The sequence below is a fragment of the Schistocerca piceifrons genome, chromosome 11, assembly GCF_021461385.2.
Source record: "Schistocerca piceifrons isolate TAMUIC-IGC-003096 chromosome 11, iqSchPice1.1, whole genome shotgun sequence".
Classification (NCBI taxonomy): domain Eukaryota; kingdom Metazoa; phylum Arthropoda; class Insecta; order Orthoptera; family Acrididae; genus Schistocerca; species Schistocerca piceifrons.
This window is the reverse complement of record NC_060148.1, coordinates 136,877,363-136,899,689: the sequence shown is the minus strand read 5'-3', so window position 1 is coordinate 136,899,689 and position 22,327 is coordinate 136,877,363. Positions and strand designations below refer to the sequence as shown.

The 22,327-nt window shown below is 40.5% G+C and overlaps 1 protein-coding gene across 2 annotated transcripts in view; it reads right to left on the bottom strand.

The window, feature by feature from the left end:
* Nucleotides 1–22,327, bottom strand: part of LOC124720079 (zinc finger protein 70-like) — a 128,906-nt gene that overhangs the window by 18,815 nt on the left and 87,764 nt on the right. The window contains exon 4 of one of the 2 annotated variants that reach the window (XM_047245351.1): nt 3,304–3,375. In XM_047245351.1, coding sequence (XP_047101307.1) covers nt 3,304–3,375 — 72 coding nt within the window. Of the gene's footprint in view, nt 1–3,303; nt 3,376–12,482; nt 12,761–22,327 lie in introns of those variants that run through there. The other variant, XM_047245352.1, reaches the window with a different exon arrangement.

The window sequence follows — 22,327 nt, the reverse complement described above, 5'->3', positions numbered from 1 at the left end:
TGTCAAATCGTAAGCCTTTCTAACACTTGGCATAACTTGCCACAGTATTTACACATCGTCATCTTTGCAAAATTGACTTTGGTTCCCATATCTGTTCTCTACACAATTTAGCTTGCAAAGTCGTGCCCTATACTCTCCTCTCCTATTAATAGGCCTACTTGTTTGTCCAGTTGCATTCACAGGGCTTTTTAAGGAATCTTGGACATAACTGGATGCAGTGAAATTCTCTGTAATTATTCAGACTGGTTTCATCTCATTTTTATGAAGAGGATCAATTAATGCAAATTTCCACTCTTCAGTAATTTTTTCACTTTTACAAATGTTTAACATACTTCTGCCAGTTGCTTGTGTGAGATTACTGTTGCTCAGTATCCATATCTCCATACTTCTAATATGAGTTTCTGTCTTCTGCACATGACTCGTTATTTTGAAAAGTACTGATTTCCTTCAGTCCCTCAACAGATGATTTTTAATCAGAATTGTTTTGCTTCCAAAACTAATTGTTCTTTCAGAGGCACACAGCTGAGAACTGAGTGAAAGTAATAGACAAAACCTGTTATTTTTATGTTAGTTTCAAGTGACCCAGTTTACACTTTTTTTTATAATCTTGAACATTCTTTTGTATACTTTTAAGAATTCCTGCCATTTTCTGGTGTTTGTTACCATTTAAAGTTTCCAATGCTTGTTCCCCTGCATCTACTAGACCCTGATCATAGGCAATGTTCCACTACCTGTGTTCTCTCTTCCTTTGTGGTTAGCATAATCTCATAATGGTTTTCAGTATGTCTGCAAGTTTGTTACAATTCATGGTATATGAATGAATAATTTGTTGAAAAATGGATTAATGAGTGATTTATTCATGTGTGTTTCTTTCCTGACAGGTTGAAATCTAGTGTTTATATGCAAGAGACGTTGAAAGGACTAAAAAAATTCCTCTCTTGTTCTTACACTGAGAATATTTGTGTCCTTACTTGTTATAACAACATGGTCTATCTGAAACTCACGTAAAGCAGAGTTCAGAAAATTCGATTTTTGTAGCTTCTTCGCAGGTTTAAAGTGTGGGGGTGTGATTTTGATCTCATTTTCCCACCTTTATCTCACCATTTTCATATATTCTCTTTTGAACTCCTGTTTCCCAAAATTTTTTTGTTGGAATGTACGCATGCTTGACAATGGGACATCCCACCAGTCAGACATTGAAGCAATTCAGTGGCATGCTTCTAGATTTGCAACTATTAGCTTTCATTAGCACACACATGTTATGGATATGGTTCAGATACTGAAACAGGAGTCCTTGGAGGGCAGATGACATTCTTTTTGAGTCAATGTTGAGAAAATTTAGGGAACTGGCATTTGAAGCATACTGCGGATGTAAATGTTGATCAGTGTGTATTGTAAAGGAAACATAATGAAAGTTTTTGTGTCTGATTTGTACACTAATATTTGCCTATAATGCATCAAACTTTGTGTATCCTCCGTAACTGTCAGAGATAGACAGAGCTTTATTTTTCTGTTTACTGTTTTTTCATCTAGTATCTTTTGTTAATTCTGAAATCATCTGTTTGTGTATACTGAAACAGAAAACTATTAATAGGATTTAGTGATTGTAATATTCTAGAAGAGAGTTTAGATGTGTAATAATAAATTGTGAGTTTTGACATAACAATGGGAGGAGGTCAATTATGTAAGGTTGCTGTTGGGTAGTATACAGTCATGGATGGTGAACTTGTAAACATAGACAAATACTTTTTCCTAGTGCACTGTGGATTGTAAAGATAGTGGACGAAATGGAATTAAAATTTATGCATTCCAGATTAATTTTCCCCACAATAGCACGAAGGCAGCAACATTGAAATGATGCGGAGGCACGTTTACTAATGGAAGATTTTATGAAGAACAATGCCAACAACTAAGTTAATAGTCCAAGGTGTCGATCTACCTCTTATTGTGAACTGATGTAATGTGGGAAAATATCAGAGCAGTGACAGTAAAGGAACACATTTGCTAAATGAATTGATTTCAATATTGAACACATTCTCTAAAGTGAATACCATATGCAAAAACTACTATGCCTGTGCCCCATAGAAAATTATTATTACACCACGCATATACAACAGAATGAAGCCTAACAAACAAATGCTTAATTTGGGAAGAGAAAATGTGATGCAGGAACCAGTTATGCCAGATTCACTCTTTTTTTTATATACCATATGCACTGTCCCTAGCATGATAATTTTTTTCCTTGACTGGTATGCTTGCACAACCACCAGATATCAATGTGCCTGAGGGTCTTTACAGACACCACAAAGACAAGAGAAATTATGGCTTCTATGGAGGCAAGAGATAGTTGCCTTTCCCTTGCTCTGCTTGTAAGCGGGAAAGGGAAGGAAATGACTAACAGTGGTGGAACATACCCACCGCCATGCACTGTACAGTGTCTTGCATAGTAAGTCTTCTGATTAGGTTTCTCAGTACTCTACCTTATATTCCCCAATATTAGTTATGTCTTCTTCCTGTGAGAAGTTTATGAATCTAACCATCCACTTTCTCTTACACAAAGTGGACAAAATTATTACCACAACATTTTATTTTACTGGATTAAATTTTATGCTTCATACAAGCAGACCTTATCGAAGCTGTAGATAATTTATTTGGACCTGCTATGACTTCTACGGTGAGGTAATACACGGATTTACCTACATAGGTCCTAGAGTTTTTCTGTGACTGACAAATCTATAAGTAAATCAGCATGTACCACTGAGGTAGCCATACTGTAACTATTCTAAGAACAATGTAGCAAGGGTGATCTATCACATACAAATTGTATCACACTTCACTTAATACCTTCGGCACCTTTGAAAATTTTTGGTTCAAACTGACAAATATCAATAATTCACTGAAAACATGAATCATGTGCAATGTACTCTTCTGCAATGCATGAATCATAAGTTACTGAAAGGAAGAATATTTTTCAAATGATCTGCACTCTCGTGGTTTAAACGTATACAAAATATTTAACATTCAGAAGGGTCACTGAAAATATGGTTAAACACATTGTTACAAATTCTGTTCAGATTCTATTCAGAACAATTATCAAATAACAGTTGCTAATCCACAATAAGTGGAATAGTACAACAGTACTGTAAAGTTATTAATTGCACTTAGCTCAAGAAAACTCATAATCTATGCCTGTCTCACAGGAATGCATTCCTTACATTAAGCAATTACACAAATACATTTTTATCACCCTACATGCAATAAATCGGAGATGCAAATGCTTACAGTATTCTAAGTTTTACATACCTCCAAATTTAGTTCAGGATCCTCCTTGATAAAATCATTTGGATGAGAGATTCCCAAGTTATCTTCAAGACACTGAAAGAAAGAAAAAAACTCTCAGTTAAAAATGCTTACAGCCTTCAGTACTTATGACATGGCTCTCAATATTTCTTTTTTTTTTATAAATATGATACAAGTTTTCAGAGATTTGTATCACGCATACACAAAAAATTTTAAAAAATGTATTTTAATGAGCAACTATTCTGCCAACATGTATCTCCATAATTTCACACTGTGCCATACTGCACTAATTTTACACATAGTCATTACATACCGTATTTCACGGTGCTTACTGAGCCCTATCCTTCCTTTGGTAACCTGACAGTTTGCCGTAGCAAGAAGAAGGAGGGTGTGCTTACTCCCTGTGCATTAACATAGGATTGGAAAGGCGGCGAGCCCAAGAACTACAATGAAATGAATACCCCTAGCTCCATACAGGCATTGATATAAGTCAATGGGGACAGCTGAAAATATGTTCCCTGATCAGGACTTGAACCTAGGATCTCCTGCATACATGGCAGATGCTCTATCCATCTGTGCCACCAAGGGCACAGATGATAGTGTAACTGCAGGGACTTATCTCTGGCATGCCTACCACGAGACCCACATTCCCATCCTATTGTCCCATGCTATATTCATAGTGCCCCTACCCACTAACTAATGACTCGCGGCTTTTTACCAATTCCCGTAAGAGTTCGGGCACTGTTTGTGCAGCCACATAGAAGAAGATGGTCAAATGGCCAGTTAGCCCTTTCGGACATGTCTGAAAGAACAGGTACCATCTTCATATACCCAAGAACTACGAGTAGCACTGTCACTTGAGACTCAAGCTAACATGTAATCGGATGGCATTTGTTGCTTCTGCCCCAACTTATTTTGAGAGTTTGTTTACGGACTTGTGAGTGAATGGTTAAGAGTTGAAGGCTGTGAATATAAAAATAGCTCTGAGCACTATGGGACTTAACATCTGTGGTCATCAGTCCCCTAGAACTTGGAACTACTTAAACCTAACTAACCTAAGGACATCACACACATCCATGCCCAAGGCAGGATTCGAACCTGCGACCATAGCAGTCGCGCGGTTCCTGAAGAACCGCTAGACCACCGCGGCCGGGGCTGTGATTATAAAGAGGTGTTGAGAGTTATAGTAACTGGTATTTATAGAAGAAAACGAACCAAACATGTCCACGTTTTTCGATCCAGTGAACCGATGTGGCTGAAGAGAAACTTAAGGTAAATATTTTTTAGTTCTCCAAAAATTTTCAAAATGGTTGACAGCAATTCCTGGAAAAGACAATCTGACTCCGAGTTGTTTTGTGTGAGATTCACATTTCAGTGAGGAACAACAAATGTTTATCGTCAGTAAATAAATTGAAATTGTTAGACAAGGGCGGTCTTTTAAAACCAGAGCGGCTCAGTGGTTTCTCATGTATTTCCCAGTTTACTGAAATATCTGTCGAAAATATTACACAAAAGAAAATCGTCCATCAAGCACTCGCTAAAGGGAAGCTGTGGAAGGAAGACAGTAAACAAGCTGCAGTTTCAAAGTCTGCCAGTGCTTCTTCTGCTAAAGGAAATGTAGGGTGCAGATCAGTGCTGAACGGAGTAGTCATCACATGAAAACAATGTTGATGTGCCAGAAACTGGAAATTGTCCGATTACTTGATAAATTAAGGACAGCAAATGCCAAAATCAATCTCTTCCAGAAGCAAGTCTCAGATGAAAACCATAAGATGGCTCAGTCGAATGTCCTACATCACTGTACACTCAGTAAAAACAGAAAATCATATTTGCCACCATGTTAAAGAAATGCCAATTTAGAAACAGCAAGAGAATGCACTATGTGATGTGACAATGAATTTACTCTGGATAGCATGCCCTTGAAAATTAGAAGCTCAAAGGATATAGACATGGTTTGAGGCACGCATTGTTGCAACAACGTTCTGAAACGTCTCCAAAAGTAAATAATCTCTATTGCTCATGTGAAATTAACCAAGAGGCTGTAGCACAATTAAGAATTATTTTCGGAAACGGCAAAATGAAAACAAAGACATGCTGATTTTTGATGAAGTAAAGCACAAGGAAAGCTACATTTCAATAACACTTTGCTGAAAGTTTGTTTCGTCAATATATGGGTATATACTTCAGACAATTGTAGTAATAACTTTGCCTATCATTGCTCTGGTGTTGCTATCTGTTGCTCTGATGCATAATTGTATTCACCCTATTTTAGTATACTCGAGTCACAATGCCACTCCCAGTGATGTCTAACATATATTGATTCAAGTAATTATCCAGCTAGAGCAAGCCAGAATGACACTTGTTGCATTCACTTCTTATGGCGCAGTACACAACTGAATAAAGAGGTCTAGCAGTGTCTAGGAATTACTGGCATAAAAACTGAAGTTCCTTGCTCAACATCAAACACATTTGACGAGACCGGAAGAATATGGGCATTTTCGTACGCTATTCGTGTCATAAATTGAATAAAAAGTGGTTGATGTGATAAAAGTGATTTACTTTTTAACGATGGCATAATCAACTACAATTATCGACCAGATAGTTCTCCAGAATCAACAGGATTATTCATTAGATAGATAAATAACTTAGTGGACACACTTATATTCTCTTGGTGATGCTTTGCACAAAACGCACAGGCTCACAAAAAGTTAATGAAATGGGGAGGCATTGTAACTATACAGTAAAAGCTTTTGTTCTGAAAGAACACACTGGCGCTAAGAGTAACCACTAATAGTACCTTCGAAATACCTAAATACTTGTGGAAAAGAGGTTGCATTTATCTCTCAACAGCAGCATCATTTCGGTATCTCTACGTCTCCGAGTTGAAAATCGTCACCCATCAGCAAGACTACTTCTGCTCGGACAAGTTACAATTTGCTTGCCAGTACATTCCTGTAGAACTTTCATTGCCTCTTGCAGAAACTGAACATAAATGTGATTTTTCGTTGACGTTTTACGTAAGACAAACACAGATGTTAGCTGGATATTTGCAACAAAAGCACTAATACAGGGTTTTGGAGCAGAAAACGTATTTGAAAAAAACCCTCTGTATTCCATATAGTATCTAAGATCCACAATGTAAGTCAGTCTGCTGATTTTTCCATTGTAACACATACTTCTGCGGGTCACAAGCAGACCAGCTGACATCTCACGGCAGAACTACTGAACTAGGACAGTCAGCACGTTTCCTCTTCTACTCACTATCGTTTGCCTGCAGTTACAGTGTTGTTTCCTGCATCCACTGAACGACTTTTCCTTAATATTTAATTAAATCCCCTGTCTATTTCATCCTGTTTGCATTTGTAATGCTAACACATTCTCATGCTCACAGCTCTTGTTTGAATATTTTCTGACATATGACACTGTTCCAACAATGTCATTTCCAACACTTTTTGTTTTTTCTTTCTGTCCAGACATCAGAGTCTCAGAATGGACCAAAGATGATAGAGATGAGATTTTCTCTCAGTTGTGTTTACAATACTTAAGAACTCTGTTTATAAACCAACCCTGGGGCTGTAACTAATATAAGCCTAAATTTTAGTATTGCTGGACACACTACATTAAGTAACAATCATTTTCATAGTTTCAGATTTTTGAATGTACTGATGCTGCCTCATTTAATATCCAGCTGTAAGTTTGTGCCCACACATCAAAACTTCTCTAGGGTTGTAAATCAAATTCCCAGTATGCACTGGGTCACTTTGCACCACTCCTGAGGGAAGAGTCAACACATCTGGCTTCTTAGCGTTTTGGACTACAAACCTCACTTATTTCATGTGCCCTATCAAGTTGGGACCCTTGCTATTTCCATTACTCTGTCAAATATTATGTTGAGCATTCATGGTGACAAGTAGAATCTTGTCCCAAATCAGTACGCATTTTAAATGTACACGTCATCATCTCTCTCATATCTGTACCTTTGCTCTTGTCCCTGTCTGTCTCCTCAGTACACCCACTAACTTTTCTGGATTTCTACACTCCCTCACAGTGTTGTGTAACCTCTGTCTGTGACCATTGTCCTGTGATGGAAAAATCTATAAACACTGAAGAAATGTGTTAGTTAAATTCCTAGCACTTCTCCCATTGTCTCATAATATGGAGGCTCATTGAAAAGTAATGCTGCCGAATATTTTTATTCTGTTCTCAATATCAATTGAGGTATTACTTATCATGCACATTACATGGTCGAATTCCCATTTCACTGACAACTTGCAACACTACTATTATGCAACTTTGAATTGTAGTGTGTAACACTGCAGTGTGTAATGGAACTATGTCATTGCATGAGAAATAGTGTGTTCTAGTCAAGTTTGTAACTGTCAAAATGGGCCTCCAATTGAATCCACAGAAGAACGAATGCAGTGCATTGTTTTCACTATATCAACGTCAGTAATGTCCAAACATTCAGTTGTTCACACTCATAATGAAACAGACGGAGCCGCTAACCTCAGCTCAAAGTGGATGGCTGCATAGGCCAACACTTAAAGACATCTTTGAGGAATTCGGTCTTATAGTGATGAAGTGGTGCAAGTAGAGGTGAGGCTGTGGCTCCATCAACAGAGTTGAACAGCCTACAGTGACAGTATCAATGAACTGATCACTCACTGGGAGAAATGTTTTCATTGCCAATGTGGCTTTGTTGCGACATAAATATGTAGAGATGAAGAATAAACATGTAGAATGTTAATGAAATTTTATCCAAAAATCTGTATACGTTTTCACATAAATTTGTAGGCGTTACTTTTCAACATGCCATCATAAATGTGATTGAAAGGTCACATTGCTACCCACTAACATCCAACTGCTTCTACAGTTAAACTGTGCATGCCACTTTATAGCATGTGTGAGTATTTGTGATACCAATAGAACTATTTTTCAACAGTTACCCACAACACAGAGGCAATATTGTAGAAACATCTGACGATTGCAAAAACAGTTTTGTAGTTCAGGTGCTTGTGAATGCAGTACTTGTTTAAACAGGTGTCAGGAAGCATATGTTTGAGCTCAAAAATCTCATTTAGACATTACGGTCATGTTGTTCGATACTGGAATAAACATTATGTCACAGTGTTCTTACAAAGTCCTGTGCAGATTGATGTATAGCATACACCAGGTGATCAAAAAGTCAGTATAAATTTGAAAACTGCATAAATCACGGAATAAAGTAGATAGAGAGGTACAAAATGACACATGCTTGGAATGACATGGGGTTTTATTAGAACCAAAAAAATACAAACACTCAAAAATGTCCGACAGATGGTGCTTCATCTGATCAGAACAGCAATAATTAGCGTAACAAAGTAAGACAAAGCAAAGATGATCTTTATAGGAAATGCTCAATATGTTCACCATCATGCCTCAACAACAGCTGTAGTCGAGGAATAATGTTGTGAACAGCATTGTAAAGCATGTCCAGAGTTATGGTGAGGCATTGGCGTCAGATGATGTCTTTCAGCATCCCTAGAGATGTCGGTCGATCACGATACACTTGTGACTTCAGGTGACCCCAAAGCCAATAATCGCATGGACTGAGGTCTGGGGACCTGGCAGCCCAAGCATGATGAAAGTGGCGGCTGAGCACACGATCATCAACAAACAATGCGCGCAGGAGATCTTTCACGTGTCTAGCAATACTTTGTTTCTTTTTGTTCTAATAAAACCCCATGTCTCTGGAATGGACTCTGTGTATACAATACTTTTGAGATAACCAGAAATTGTATGGGTTGAGATCTGGTGAATGAGCAGGTCATGCAACTGCCCCCCCCCCCCAATCATATACACGACCAGTGGAGACAACTGTGATGGGTCCAGGCATCAACAATGAAGTGGGCTGGAACACCATCATATACAGCCACATAATCCTTTGTTCCACTGATCATGATGATTCATTGTCACCATACCACGGGGGCTCTGCATACTGTCCCATAGATGACCGTTACGAAAGCTGAAGATACCACTGAGCATAAAGGTGACTGACCATCTGTGAATAGGATGGATGACAAATTTTAGAACTGTGGTTGTCTGGTGAAGGGACTAGAGACGGAATTGCTCCTGATGTGGAAAATCTGTCACTAGCAAGCAAGCCCTGTTGTCTTAAGAGTTAATGGTAGCAACAATTGTCACAGAGAATGTTCCACATGGTCATCTGGGTTACACTGTACTGGCAGGCCGACTGTCTGGAACTAACACAGCAATGGCCTTCCACAGTGTTAACTACATTTTCCTGTAAGTCTGGTGTCTGCATATTTTGGGTACGTCCTTCATGATTTCCTGCTTTCTGAAGCAACCCTGTCTTAGACAGTGAAACATTGAATGCTGTGATTGTTATTTGTGGGGATAGGTCTCCTGATACAACCCTGCTAGCCGTCGCCATTCGCCTTTCTGTAAGGAAACATGTTTGCAAGCTCTCAATACGAATATCGAATGATTGTGTACAATGCTGTATCACATCCACTACAAGGTGAGTCGATAAGAGAAGTGAATCGGAGACATTACCAATTACTATGGCAGGAGAGGATCCTACGGCATGATGTAGGAAACCATGCATACAGTAACTGGGGCTGGATGGTACAGTACATATTAGACCACAATCTATGAAACAATGTATGATTTAATAAATGGTCTCTGGCATGGAAATCATGCATTTCTGGACATAAGATCTTTTCTCTTTTATATCCTCTCATCAATCAATTCCTGGAGTTTGTAAATGGTGGAAAAAGACACCCTATATAGTGTTGTTATTTTCAGATTATTAATTCAATACTCACTGCTTGTATTATGTGAGCTATTGTGTAAAATACAAGCCTGAAAGCAGGGCTGAGAAGTACTTAGTTTATAAATGTGATTGTGTTGGTGGGAAAGGGGCTGAATTGGTAAATGTGTCACTTTGTTGCTGTCTACTGTTGAAAGCATGTTGTAAAGCTGTGTAATTAAGTTGCTGTCACTTGGTGAATTAATGATTTATCAGACAGGTACTGCAGGTCTCTCACTATTAACTGTGTTAGTGATAGGATGCATAAATCTTTGATATTCAGGAATTAGTGGAACTTACTGCAGTTCTGAAATGGGCTGCACTGAGTGGACCCACTTACCACATATATCCATGGTGTGTCTTCCAAGATGGGTGTGAATAAATCTGATAGAACGGTACTGATCATGTTCCATATACACTCCTGGAAATGGAAAAAAGAACACATTGACACCGGTGTGTCAGACCCACCATACTTGCTTCGGACACTGCGAGAGGGCTGTACAAGCAATGATCACACGCACGGCACAGCGGACACACCAGGAACCGCGGTGTTGGCCGTCGAATGGCGCTAGCTGCGCAGCATTTGTGCACCGCCGCCGTCAGTGTCAGCCAGTTTGCCATGGCATACGGAGCTCCATCGCAGTCTTTTACACTGGTAGCATGCCGCGACAGCGTGGACGTGAACCGTATGTGCAGTTGACGGACTTTGAGCGAGGGCGTATAGTGGGCATGCGGGAGGCCGGGTGGACGTACCGCCGAATTGCTCAACACGTGGGGCGTGAGGTCTCCACAGTACATCGATGTTGTCGCCAGTGGTCGGCGGAAGGTGCACGTGCCCGTCGACCTGGGACCAGACCGCAGCGACGCACGGATGCACGCCAAGACCGTAGGATCCTACGCAGTGCCGTAGGGGACCGCACCGCCACTTCCCAGCAAATTTGGGACACTGTTGCTCCTGGGGTATCGGCGAGGACCATTCGCAACCGTCTCCATGAAGCTGGTCTACGGTCCCGCACACCGTTAGGCCGTCTTCCGCTCACGCCCCAACATCGTGCAGCCTGCCTCCAGTGGTGTCGCGACAGGCGTGAATGGAGGGACGAATGGAGACGTGTCGTCTTCAGCGATGAGAGTCGCTTCTGCCTTGGTGCCAATGATGGTCGTATGCGTGTTTGGCGCCGTGCAGGTGAGCGCCACAATCAGGACTGCATACGACCGAGGCACACAGAGCCAACACCCGGCATCATGGTGTGGAGAGCGATCTCCTACACTGGCCGTACACCACTGGTGATCGTCGAGGGGACACTGAATACTGCACGGTATATCCAAACCGTCATCGAACCCATCGTTCTACCATTCCTAGACCGGCAAGGGAACTTGCTGTTCCAACAGGACAATGCACGTCCGCATGTATCCCGTGCCACCCAACGTGCTCTAGAAGGTGTAAGTCAACTACCCTGGCCAGCAAGATCTCCGGATCTGTCCCCCATTGAGCATGTTTGGGACTGGATGAAGCGTCGTCTCACGCGGTCTGTACGTCCAGCACGAACGCTGGTCCAACTGAGGCGCCAGGTGGAAATGGCATGGCAAGCCGTTCCACAGGACTACATCCAGCATCTCTACGATCGTCTCCATGGGAGAATAGCAGCCTGCATTGCTGCGAAAGGTGGATATACACTGTACTAGTGCCGACATTGTGCATGCTCTGTTGCCTGTGTCTATGTGCCTGTGGTTCTGTCAGTGTGATCATGTGATGTATCTGACCCCAGGAATGTGTCAATAAAGTTTCCCCTTCCTGGGACAATGAATTCACGGTGTTCTTATTTCAATTTCCAGGAGTGTAGAACAGTAATCTGCTGTAATGCACTGCTTCTCTTATGCTGAAACATCTGAAGTTTTATAATAGGTTACCAGTCTCTGTTGTAGACAAACGAAATTTAAGACTCAGTCTCTTTAAATTTTGGCAAGCAAAAGCTAGAGAGGTGCATTTTAAAATCACTCATACCATGAAAAAATATTCCAGAAAGGCTTAGAAAAAACAAAGAAATTGACATTGTCACATATGTATTGACAGAGTGTTACAGTTCAGACAGGCTCTTCAGTGTGGGAGACACTCACAGCTGCATTGTTAAGATTTTTTTACATAATATCTCACCAAACAACTATAACAAAGTATTTCCTTAATAAACTGAAAATAACTCCACTGTACAAACATGAGCTCAGTGAACTTATTTTGTCAACTCTCACAAGAGAACTGGACAAATGCTGGGGAGGTATAGTCTGTGTAAATTGAAAAGCAAGCAGCACTCATGCTGGTGGAATTTCCACTTCCCACAAGAAGGCAACAGCTTCCATACAGGACGACACAATCAATTTCACCTCTGACAGCATAGAACAGTCTGGAAAGATTTTCAGGGAGACTGTCTGTATGTGGTTCTTGTGCTAATGTCGTTAGTAACTGATATAATCTTTTCATTAAATCTTGACGCATTCTGTGGAAAATAAATGGCCTCCAGGCATGTCTGCAGACTGTGGTACTGCGCTCTTCACATTGTGGACAGCTGTAATAACTTTGTGAGACAACCTTTGGTGGCTTCTTGTGACATAGTGGGGTAGATAGAATGGGGAATCACCACTTTTCAGTTTGCAGACCTGTGAAAGAAGAAAGAGCATGAACATAATCTGGCTATCTATCTGTCCTTTGCTTCTACTCCCAATACCTCGCCATCATCCTGTTGCGCTCCCAGAACATGATTTATCCTGCAATATGGCTGTTCTACACTTACATGTGGTACACAAATTTGTTTTTAAACCCTCCATTTAAAGATAATTAATTTCGTATAGTTAAAGCACTATTGTTAATAATCTTGTTTTTCTGTTCCCTGAAATGCGGAAGCTATTAGTCATAGATGCAGAAAGAACATTTTTAGCAAATTTCATGTAGTTTGATACTGTATGGGGAAACATTTTCAGACGAAACTCAATTTTTTAGTTACTCAAAATAAATCGTAAAATGTGACCTTTAAACATCACTGCCCCATCCCAAGACACACACCCTACCACTCAGGATTTTTAGCATATTGATCAGGACACTCCATCTTGGCACTGTGCAAAAATTAGTGGCTACACGATTTTTTCCGCTAATGGAACTTCTTTGGGCTTCACAGACAGGGCTACGAAAAGAGAGAGTTCAGTAGTCATTAGACAAATGAACACAGCATTCCTTAGTGTATCACCATAATTTACAGAATTCCGTACTCTTTTCACAATTTCTCGCTCTGTCATGACACCTGTTCAGTTCATGTATTGTATCCTCTATACTTTTTAAATAGTTTTCTGTAGAACATTGTCATTACTGACAATCTAAAGCTTACAGCCCTGGATATGACTGAGTCCATGATTTGATGGTATTTGTTGTAACATTATCACTAGTTTTATAGCGTTACATTCACATAATATTTATATTGCCTTTCTTATTTTTCCTTTTCCAACTTTTATATGGGGGCTGAGCTGCACATCCCATGAGAACGGACCATCTTTATTAGAGAAAATAGTGATGCAGATGGTGGTTTCCATTCATTATACCAATCATGATAATGCATTCATGAGGTGCAAACAATTATGAAGAAAGTATTTGATTGATCTGCAACCACTGCCCAGTGACTGAAGTTTCTCCCTTCCAGGCGATCACTTGAGATATTTTTCAGAACTGAAAAAAATTTCCAATATTAAATATGTCTCATGACATTCCTAACACATCCCATTGTTCTTCCTCTCATTAATGTGTTGTTAAAAATTGTTTTAAAATAACCACGTGTTTCTCCCTCTGTCACATTAATTAAAGGTCTCACTGTGTTAAAAATAATGCTCCATTTGTTATCAAATAACTTTTGTTGATGGTGTAATTAACAGACTTTTCTGTTTTTGTTCCTAGGACTGAGCTTATTTTTTCATCCAAATGCAAGGAAAAAATGAAGCAGTTAAATCTTTTTGTTCAGAACATGAAAGCCACACAACATTCCTGTGCATATAAAACAAATCTGAATTTTCCGATCTGATAAGGTATCAAATACAGATTTAATCAATTATTGTATAAAAGCCAGGAATTCGAATTTGTTGCTTGCAAGTCTTTTGTAATGCTGTTTATATTTTGTCACCCCATACCAGAAAAAGCTGCATGAATGGTCAGTCACACCTGGATAAGAATTCAAAGTTGTGCAGAGATTGTCAACTTGCTGTAAATGTTCAGAAAAATATTTGTGTTTGTATGTGTGGGGGGAGGAGGGGGGGGGGGAGGGGGGTGAATTGTAAGTGACCAAACTGCTTATAAAACATTTATACAATCCATACTACAAGCCTGCTCAGGTGTGTGGCACCTGCACCACATATGATTATCACAGAATACTCAACATGTACAAAGATGAGCAGCACAATGTTCACAAGTTTGTTTGACCCATGTGGCAGTGTCATGCAACTGCTAAGAAATGAGACACACAGATGCTTGAAGATAGATGCCAACTATCCTATAAAAGCCGATTTACAGAGATTTAAGAACCAGCTGTAAGTGATGAATCTAGAAATATACTACATCCTATTACCTATCACTTCCCCAGGGAGTGTAAGGACAAGACTTGACTAATTACAGCATCCACAGAGTCATTTTGACAGCAATTATCCTGCACTCAGTACGCGAATGGAACTGAAGAAGCCCTACTTACTGGTATAGTAGGATGTATTGGCTGCCATAGAACTCTCAGCAGATTCTGGAAAATGGATTTTTATGAGGACATGGATGTAGATGCCCTTCACTCTTTTTCCATTTTCCCTTCCATTCAACTATAATAATACAACATCACGAGCTGCGTTAGAATCTACACATCAAGTATACTGAAAGGATGTTTGTTTTACTTGCAATCAGTACACTGCACAGCTCGCCCACCACCCCTGCAACACCTCTAGACTCAACCTATGCTAGTTCATGTCCTCTACTCATATCCCCTTTCCTTGCTCTCATCACTTCAGCAACACACACACACACACACACACACACACACACACACACACACACACACACACAGTTCCCATTCCTTCAGAGTAGTGGCACGTGAAGAACTGCTTCGCCAGTAGTCAGTAACAGTTATGAGATACAGATAAAAGTCTAATTCCACCCCTTGTGGCTACTTGTGTGTTATGGATGGCCAGAGACTAGTCTAGCAGTGCTGAGATTATCTAGGCACATCAGTTAACAATTCCCTTTGTGTATACCCTGCTTCCTCTTATTTTATCATTTCTCCCGACGTAGTTTGGTGTCAAAACATACTTTGGCATTCAGAGGAAAAAAGTTGGTGATTGAAATTTTGAGGAAAGAATTCAATACAAAGACAAACGCCTTTCTTCTGTTTGCCACTTCATCTCATCACGTACACATTACACTTTCCCCCCATTTTGCAGTAATACAAAACAAGCTTTCCTCCTTTGAACTTCCTCAGTCCCTTCCATAGTCCTATCTACGAAGGATCCCATACTGTACAGCAATACTCCAGGAGACAGCACACAAGCATGGTGTAGGTAGTCTACTAGATTTGTTGCACCTTCTAAGTGGAATGCCAACAAAACACTTCAGTTCAAATTCCCCACAACATTTTTGATGTGAAGTTAGGGTTTTTGTAATTTTAGTCCCTGGGTGTTTTGTTGAATCTACAATCATTAAATCTGTATGATTTATCATGTAAACCAAAATTTAGTGGAATTCTACAGTTCTCGTGTGGGGGACCTCTCACTTTCTATTGTTCAGTGTCAACTACCGCTTTCCACAGACTTCATGGCAAAAATCGGCACAGAGCTGTTTACTGACAATTGAATTTATGTCAAGTGATTACAAACTCCTTGTCAGGTCTTTTTTATTCCAAATTTGATGGTATACATCACTACCATTAATTTACATATTGAGGAAATAAGATATAAACAAATCATTTTGTGATCCACAAGGATTGTTAGAGAAATCTATGATGGCATTTAATAGTAAGTATGAAGCATGTTTATTATGTACATTTGAATCGACAGGTATCGGTGGGCACTTCATGGTAAAAATAATGAACTGGTAATTACAGTATTATATAAATCAGAGAGGTCTACATTAACATCTTAATTCTGCAAACCACTGATGTGCATGGCAGAGGTAAAGTCCCACTGGCTTTTCCCCATTCTATTCACATATGGAGTGCAGAAGGAACGACTGTTTAAATGTGTTCATGATAGCTGTAATAAATCTAATTTTGACAAGACACATATAGGAGCTATACATATGGGACCTCAGCACCAGGTGGTTGTAATTAATGAGCAGCTACTCGCACACGTTCAATGTGGAATTTGATGATCATATCAAAGCAAAACTTGGTAGCTGCATTAATGGGGAATTGGTTTACACAGGAAAAAATCAGTTCCACCTTTGGACACCCCAGTGCAAAATTTGACACTGTACACTGTTTGTCTGACACTATGACATACATGCTGTCATTTGACAAGCCATAACATGAGTGAACAGTGTGGCTATTAAGTGAGACTGTGGGCTGTTAATGAAACAGTTTTCTGTGAAGAGCAGGAATTACAGTGCCGCACTGACACAGTAAGGTCTGAGGAGAGGACCAATGTCATTAAATGGTTTAAAGGATATGATAATGAAATTATAAAACTTAAGTGAGCTTGGTGCAGCATCTGGAAGAGGGAGGCATCCTATCTGGATGGAATAGTTGATTGCTATAACTGACCATGTGGCACATGTCCCAGACAGGGCTAGCGTTAGTGTTGTGTCCTGAGAACTGTTCATTCCCCAGTGTGGTGTGGAGTACCTGTACTGACACTTTTCTTGATCCCTGTATCATACAGGATTTTTTTGTTTTTGCTTTGCTTTGATTGGGTCAGTTTGGCTGGACCACCAGAGCACTCATTTGATGTGCTGCTGCAGATAAGGTGTGTACACCATTTGTTTGCAAATTATATTTACAAGCCTCAAACATGAGCGACTTACTTTCAGATATCAGCGTGGACACAGTTTACTTCCTAATTTATTGCGTGTCTGAATACTTACCAGGCATAGTCTAGTATCCTAATAACGAGTAGTGTACAGTTTTTCCATCTTTGGTATGAATAGGGACTGACTGCTCTGTCCAGATTTGAGCCTAGTTGGTGACTCCTAGCAAACAGCTCCAGGTGGTGGTGGCTTTGGTCAAACAGCTTGACGCTGTTGCCAATGGGCATCACTATGGAAGACTAGACATCTACTATGTCCCACACGTCCACCCAATTGGTACACTACTGTCGCCCTCCTCTGAACTGCCTGCACTGGAGGTGACCCATCACCTACAGTCAAGTGGTAGGTAACTCCAGCAAAAGAATTTCTGAGGGGCTGATCAGAGTTCCACCACAGATAGCACAACAAAGAAGTTCTGGGTGCTGTTTGTGGCTGACAAAATCCCTGAGCCAGATGAAGGCACTCTTTTCCAGAGCAAGCCACTCAGCCCACAAGGTCTGGGCATTCACAGAGAGGGGGTTTACTGGTAGTTGGGAGTTCCAACATTAGGGGATATGGCTGCGGAGGAGAGGAAGGAATCCATTGTGCACTGTGCACATATAAGGAGGAATCTTGGAAGGCATTATCCTAGATGGGGAATGGGTGTGTCCAAATACCATGAAAAACAAAGGGTGCTGCCAAGTGCAGATAGTGGCTGATGTTTTAACTAAAAAGATGTGTTGCATTGGATTGGAAGAGATTCTCTATGGTTTTGAGTGGCTAGCTGAAGTAGTAAAGACCAAGATGAAGGCAGAGATCGCCATCTGTAGCATCATATACATAACTGACTGTGGTCCTTGGGTACAGAGACCAGTGGATGGCTTGAATCAGGGGTCCAGATGGGTCTGCATCCATGTAGGCTGAAGATTCCTTGACTTGCACCATAGGGTGGTGGGTTTCTGGGTTCTGCTTAATAGGTCAGAGGTCCACTATACACAGGAAGTGGTTACACAGGTACTGGGACCTGTGTGACGGGAACTGGGCAGTATTTTTAGGTTCCTGTGGAAGGAACATGTTCTTGCAAACTGCTAGTGAGTAAGTTCAGATAACCAGCATATGGAACAGACTGCAGAACGATATATTGCCACCAACATATATCTCAGAAGGTTTATATGGAGCCATATGGACAGTCAATTCTCCATCATTCCAGTTGCAAGTGGGACACAATGTTAATGATCATTGGTGGCATAAGGTATCCTCCATCATTCACTATATGTTGGCTGAAGAAATATATATCTAGTTGTAGATAAATGTGAAGACTTGAGGGCTCTACCAAACAGTGACTAAAAGCATCGTCTATTGGCTAGCAGGATTGAAGCTAGATTGGCTTGTAACCCTCTCAAAAATAAATCAAGGGGTCTGCTCCTCGGATTACTCAAAAGGAAATCCCTTTTGACATGAGTTGGCATCGGCTTGCTCAGGAGTCACCACACACGGTGAAACCAGTTAGGTTTCTGTTAATAACTTGCCTAACAACATGATTTTACGTAGTTGGCAAGAGGGGATATCTTCATTGCTTCAAGAGCAGCAAATTTATACTTCCAAAAGAAAAGAATATTAATGAACAAAATTAATTTTCCTACACCACTTATTTTGTTTAGTGGTACTTAAGTAAATAAATAAGTGAAATCAAAGTGAAGTAGAAATTAGAAAATAAACGAAAAACTTGGTATAGTTTAGAGATTTACATACTGGCAAACTGCGGGCAGATCAGAAGAGACAATGACTGTGAAGTCAGCAAGTTCAGAAGCCATCGCCCTCCCCACATAAGCAGACGCTGTCGATTCAGCTGTCAGGGCATCGCCCGACCGGCTCAGGTGTTTCTCAGTTGTCACATGTGAGCAAAGGCCCTCGCCTACATTCCAAGAGCCGATGACCAATGTTAAGAAGATTCTTCGAGAAGCTTTTCAACGTGACCGAAGAGGCAATGACCGTGAAGTCGTTCACCTCCAGTGAAGTGAAGTGAATTAATACGTGAGACGCAGTGGACCCGACAAAGAGTAGCAGTAGTTTTTAGTCAGTTTCGGTGCTGAAGACAGTCATGCAAGAAGAGACTACATTGTACACAGACGCACTAAGTCCGCCGCTGCAATAGAATAGCAAGCAGCAGCCTCGGCGCCAGAAAACAGGGGTTAAAAGGTATTTGAAGTCTGATCTTTACGCACCCGGGTGACTCGTGAGGACGCGAAGGAGACGGCCTCACATCAGCAGGCACCTGTGAGCTGGGATGAAGATCTGACAGCCGAAGACAGGCAAGCGGGAGTCCGTTTTTCGAGTCCGGGACACTGGCGTTCCCCCGCCGCGCCGCTCCACTGGCCGACGCACAACATACGCGGCCGCTTAGAGAAAAACACTGGGACGCCACATCCAAGGTATTACCCTCTGATGCACGACTTCGCTCTCAATGATCAAACGGGCCACCTCGCGTAGCGGATCTCCAGTCAACTAGGCGGGACGGTGACACGAGATACACACCACCACGCCTAATCAGACGCCGCCGCTGCCACTCTCCGAGCCAGAACATCCAGTAAGCAAACAGTTGTATAAAACTTTCACTAAAAGTTATGTAAAAATGCTGTTTCATTCTACCTCATACCCGAGCCAAGGAAGAACCCACCCTGCCTACATGTTGTTAAGAGAGAAAAATTAATTTATTTATTATTTTTGCCCTGACATAATGCTTTAGAATCGAAGGACCTCTGCAGTAATGCTCATCCTGACAATTGACTAGCATCAAAAGAAAAAACCCAGTTACATTTAGTGTCAGAACTATTACATTTGGTATCAGAGAAAAAAAGACCTTGGCTCAATACGAGGTGTGAATGACAGTCACTAAAGGTCCACAGTTAATATTGTTTAATGTGTGAAAGCATAGAGGTTTGCGTAGCAGTCGTAATATTTTTTTATTTAGAAGTGTATTTTCTCTCATAATTTTAAGAGTTTGTTGAAAATATTTCAGCATCTTTTTCATTCAGTGTAGTAAGATTGTGTAACTAATAGTTTGTAAAATGATGACACGAAATCGTACAAAGTCAGAGTCACCACCACAACCGGTTTCTACTGAGGAAGCTATTCAGAGCAAGTTAATCAAATAGTACAGCTTAAAAATGATAGTAATACAACATTTAAACAGTTGAGTGAGGTTAGGCAAACCAGTTCAAACCCTCCCACCCTAGATTCCTCAGCAGCAGCCTTAGTAACTCCTTTTTCAGGTAAACGTGGCGAAGACATAACAGCCTTTTTTGATGATTTAGTAGCAGCTGCAAAGTTAGGATCATAGTTAGATGAACAGTTCTTACAAATGACAAAGTTCAGATTGATAGGAGAGGTTGAAGCACATGTATTATACCATTAAGAATTATGGAATGCTCCAACATTTGAGGAATTGAAGAAAGGATTACATAAACGTTTTCAAAAACAGGACAGCTGTAGATTTTATAGGGAGAAATTAAACACTATCACTCAGAGGCAAAACAAGTCGTTAGAAAACTTTGTAGATAGGATTAGAAAAGTTAATATTAACATCTATCAGTTGACAACTAGTGATGAAGCAAATAAAGTTATTTTACAAGAGGCAGAAGATAGAGCTCTGGATACATTTTTACGTGGCTTACCTCCTGAAACGTCCCGTCGTGTCAGGGCAGAGTTCCCAAACAATTTAGAGGAAGCTGTATCTGTGGCGACGACTTTCGAAGAAATAGACATTGCCAACAGATACAAGGAGAAGCGAAATGTATTTTCAGTAGGAGTACGATGTTTTAGGTGCGATCGACTGGGACATATAGCAAGAAACTGCAGACAACCTCAATGCACTAATTAAAGAATAGGTCACACATTCAAGGAATGCAGGTCTAAGAAAGTTTTTGGAAATATGAATCAGTTAAAATCAAACGGGAATGTCGGAGCCGCCGCCAGGCGTTCTCAATAGAATTTCATGCCATTAAGGCGAATGTGAAGGCGGAATGCTGGTTATCTGCTACCATACAGGATAAAGAGGCAAGTATACTGGTGGATACAGGCGCAAACGTATCAATAGTGAGTAATGAATGCATTGGAGAAAAGAAATATGACCCTCCAAGGTATAGATTGAGTGGGGTAGGAGGAGGTACAGTGAAGTCGTTAGGATGTACATAATTGATTTCCTATATTCATGGTGTACAATTTCAAGAAGATGTAGAAGTGGTAACAAAGGTAACTGACGGGTACGACGATTCTAGGGCTGGATTTCCTGAATAAACATCACGCTAAAATCGACCTCAGACAGCAAACTGTAGAACTTAGGGGAATAGTGTTTCAGCTAGGTGACACCGCTGCGAAGGGCCCGCTGCCGCAAGATTTCCCTAACCGGAAGGCGAAATCAACTACACTGCGTGCAACATCCTTGAAGGTTGATTCGCGGGATAAGATACCATTTGGCTCAGGAAAACTTTTGTGGATGACCGTTGACCCCGAGGTACCTACAGATACAGTATGTGTAATAGAGCCACTAGAGGTAAATGAGGAATTAGATGTATCACATTGTTTTGTATGTAGAAGTGTTGTACGGGTTCAAAACGTTGAGAGAGAAAGAAAAGTACCGGTACATATGGACAGTTTCGGAGTGGAGGACAAAGGATTGCATAAAGGAATATTAGTAGCTACAGTGAGTAATTTTGAAGAAGATTTCATTTGGTCAGATATTACTGATGGTCAGAAACCAGACGACTATAAAAGCGCATTACGCCAGAAGATTGAGCATTTGAAAGGAAATGATAGAGACACGATAGAAGCAGTTTTAGTTGAGTTTCAGGATTTATTTAATGCAGAAGGTCCATTGCCAGCAACAGACATCACACAGCATAGGATCCCAACAGGAAATAGCCCCCCAGTTTATAGGAAGCCTTATAGAGTTCTGCATCACTTACAGCCAATACTGGATGAATTTTTAGAACAGAATCTAAAAGATGGAATTATAGAATATTCTGATTCACCTTATAATTCAAATATTGTAATTATTCCAAAGAAATCTCCCGAGGGAACGAAACTATATAGATTTTGTTGTGACTATAGACACCTTAACAAACAAATTATCTCAGATGTTTATCCTCTTCCAAACATTACAGATATTGACAGGTTGGGTAACAGTAAATACTTTTCAACAGCCGATTTAC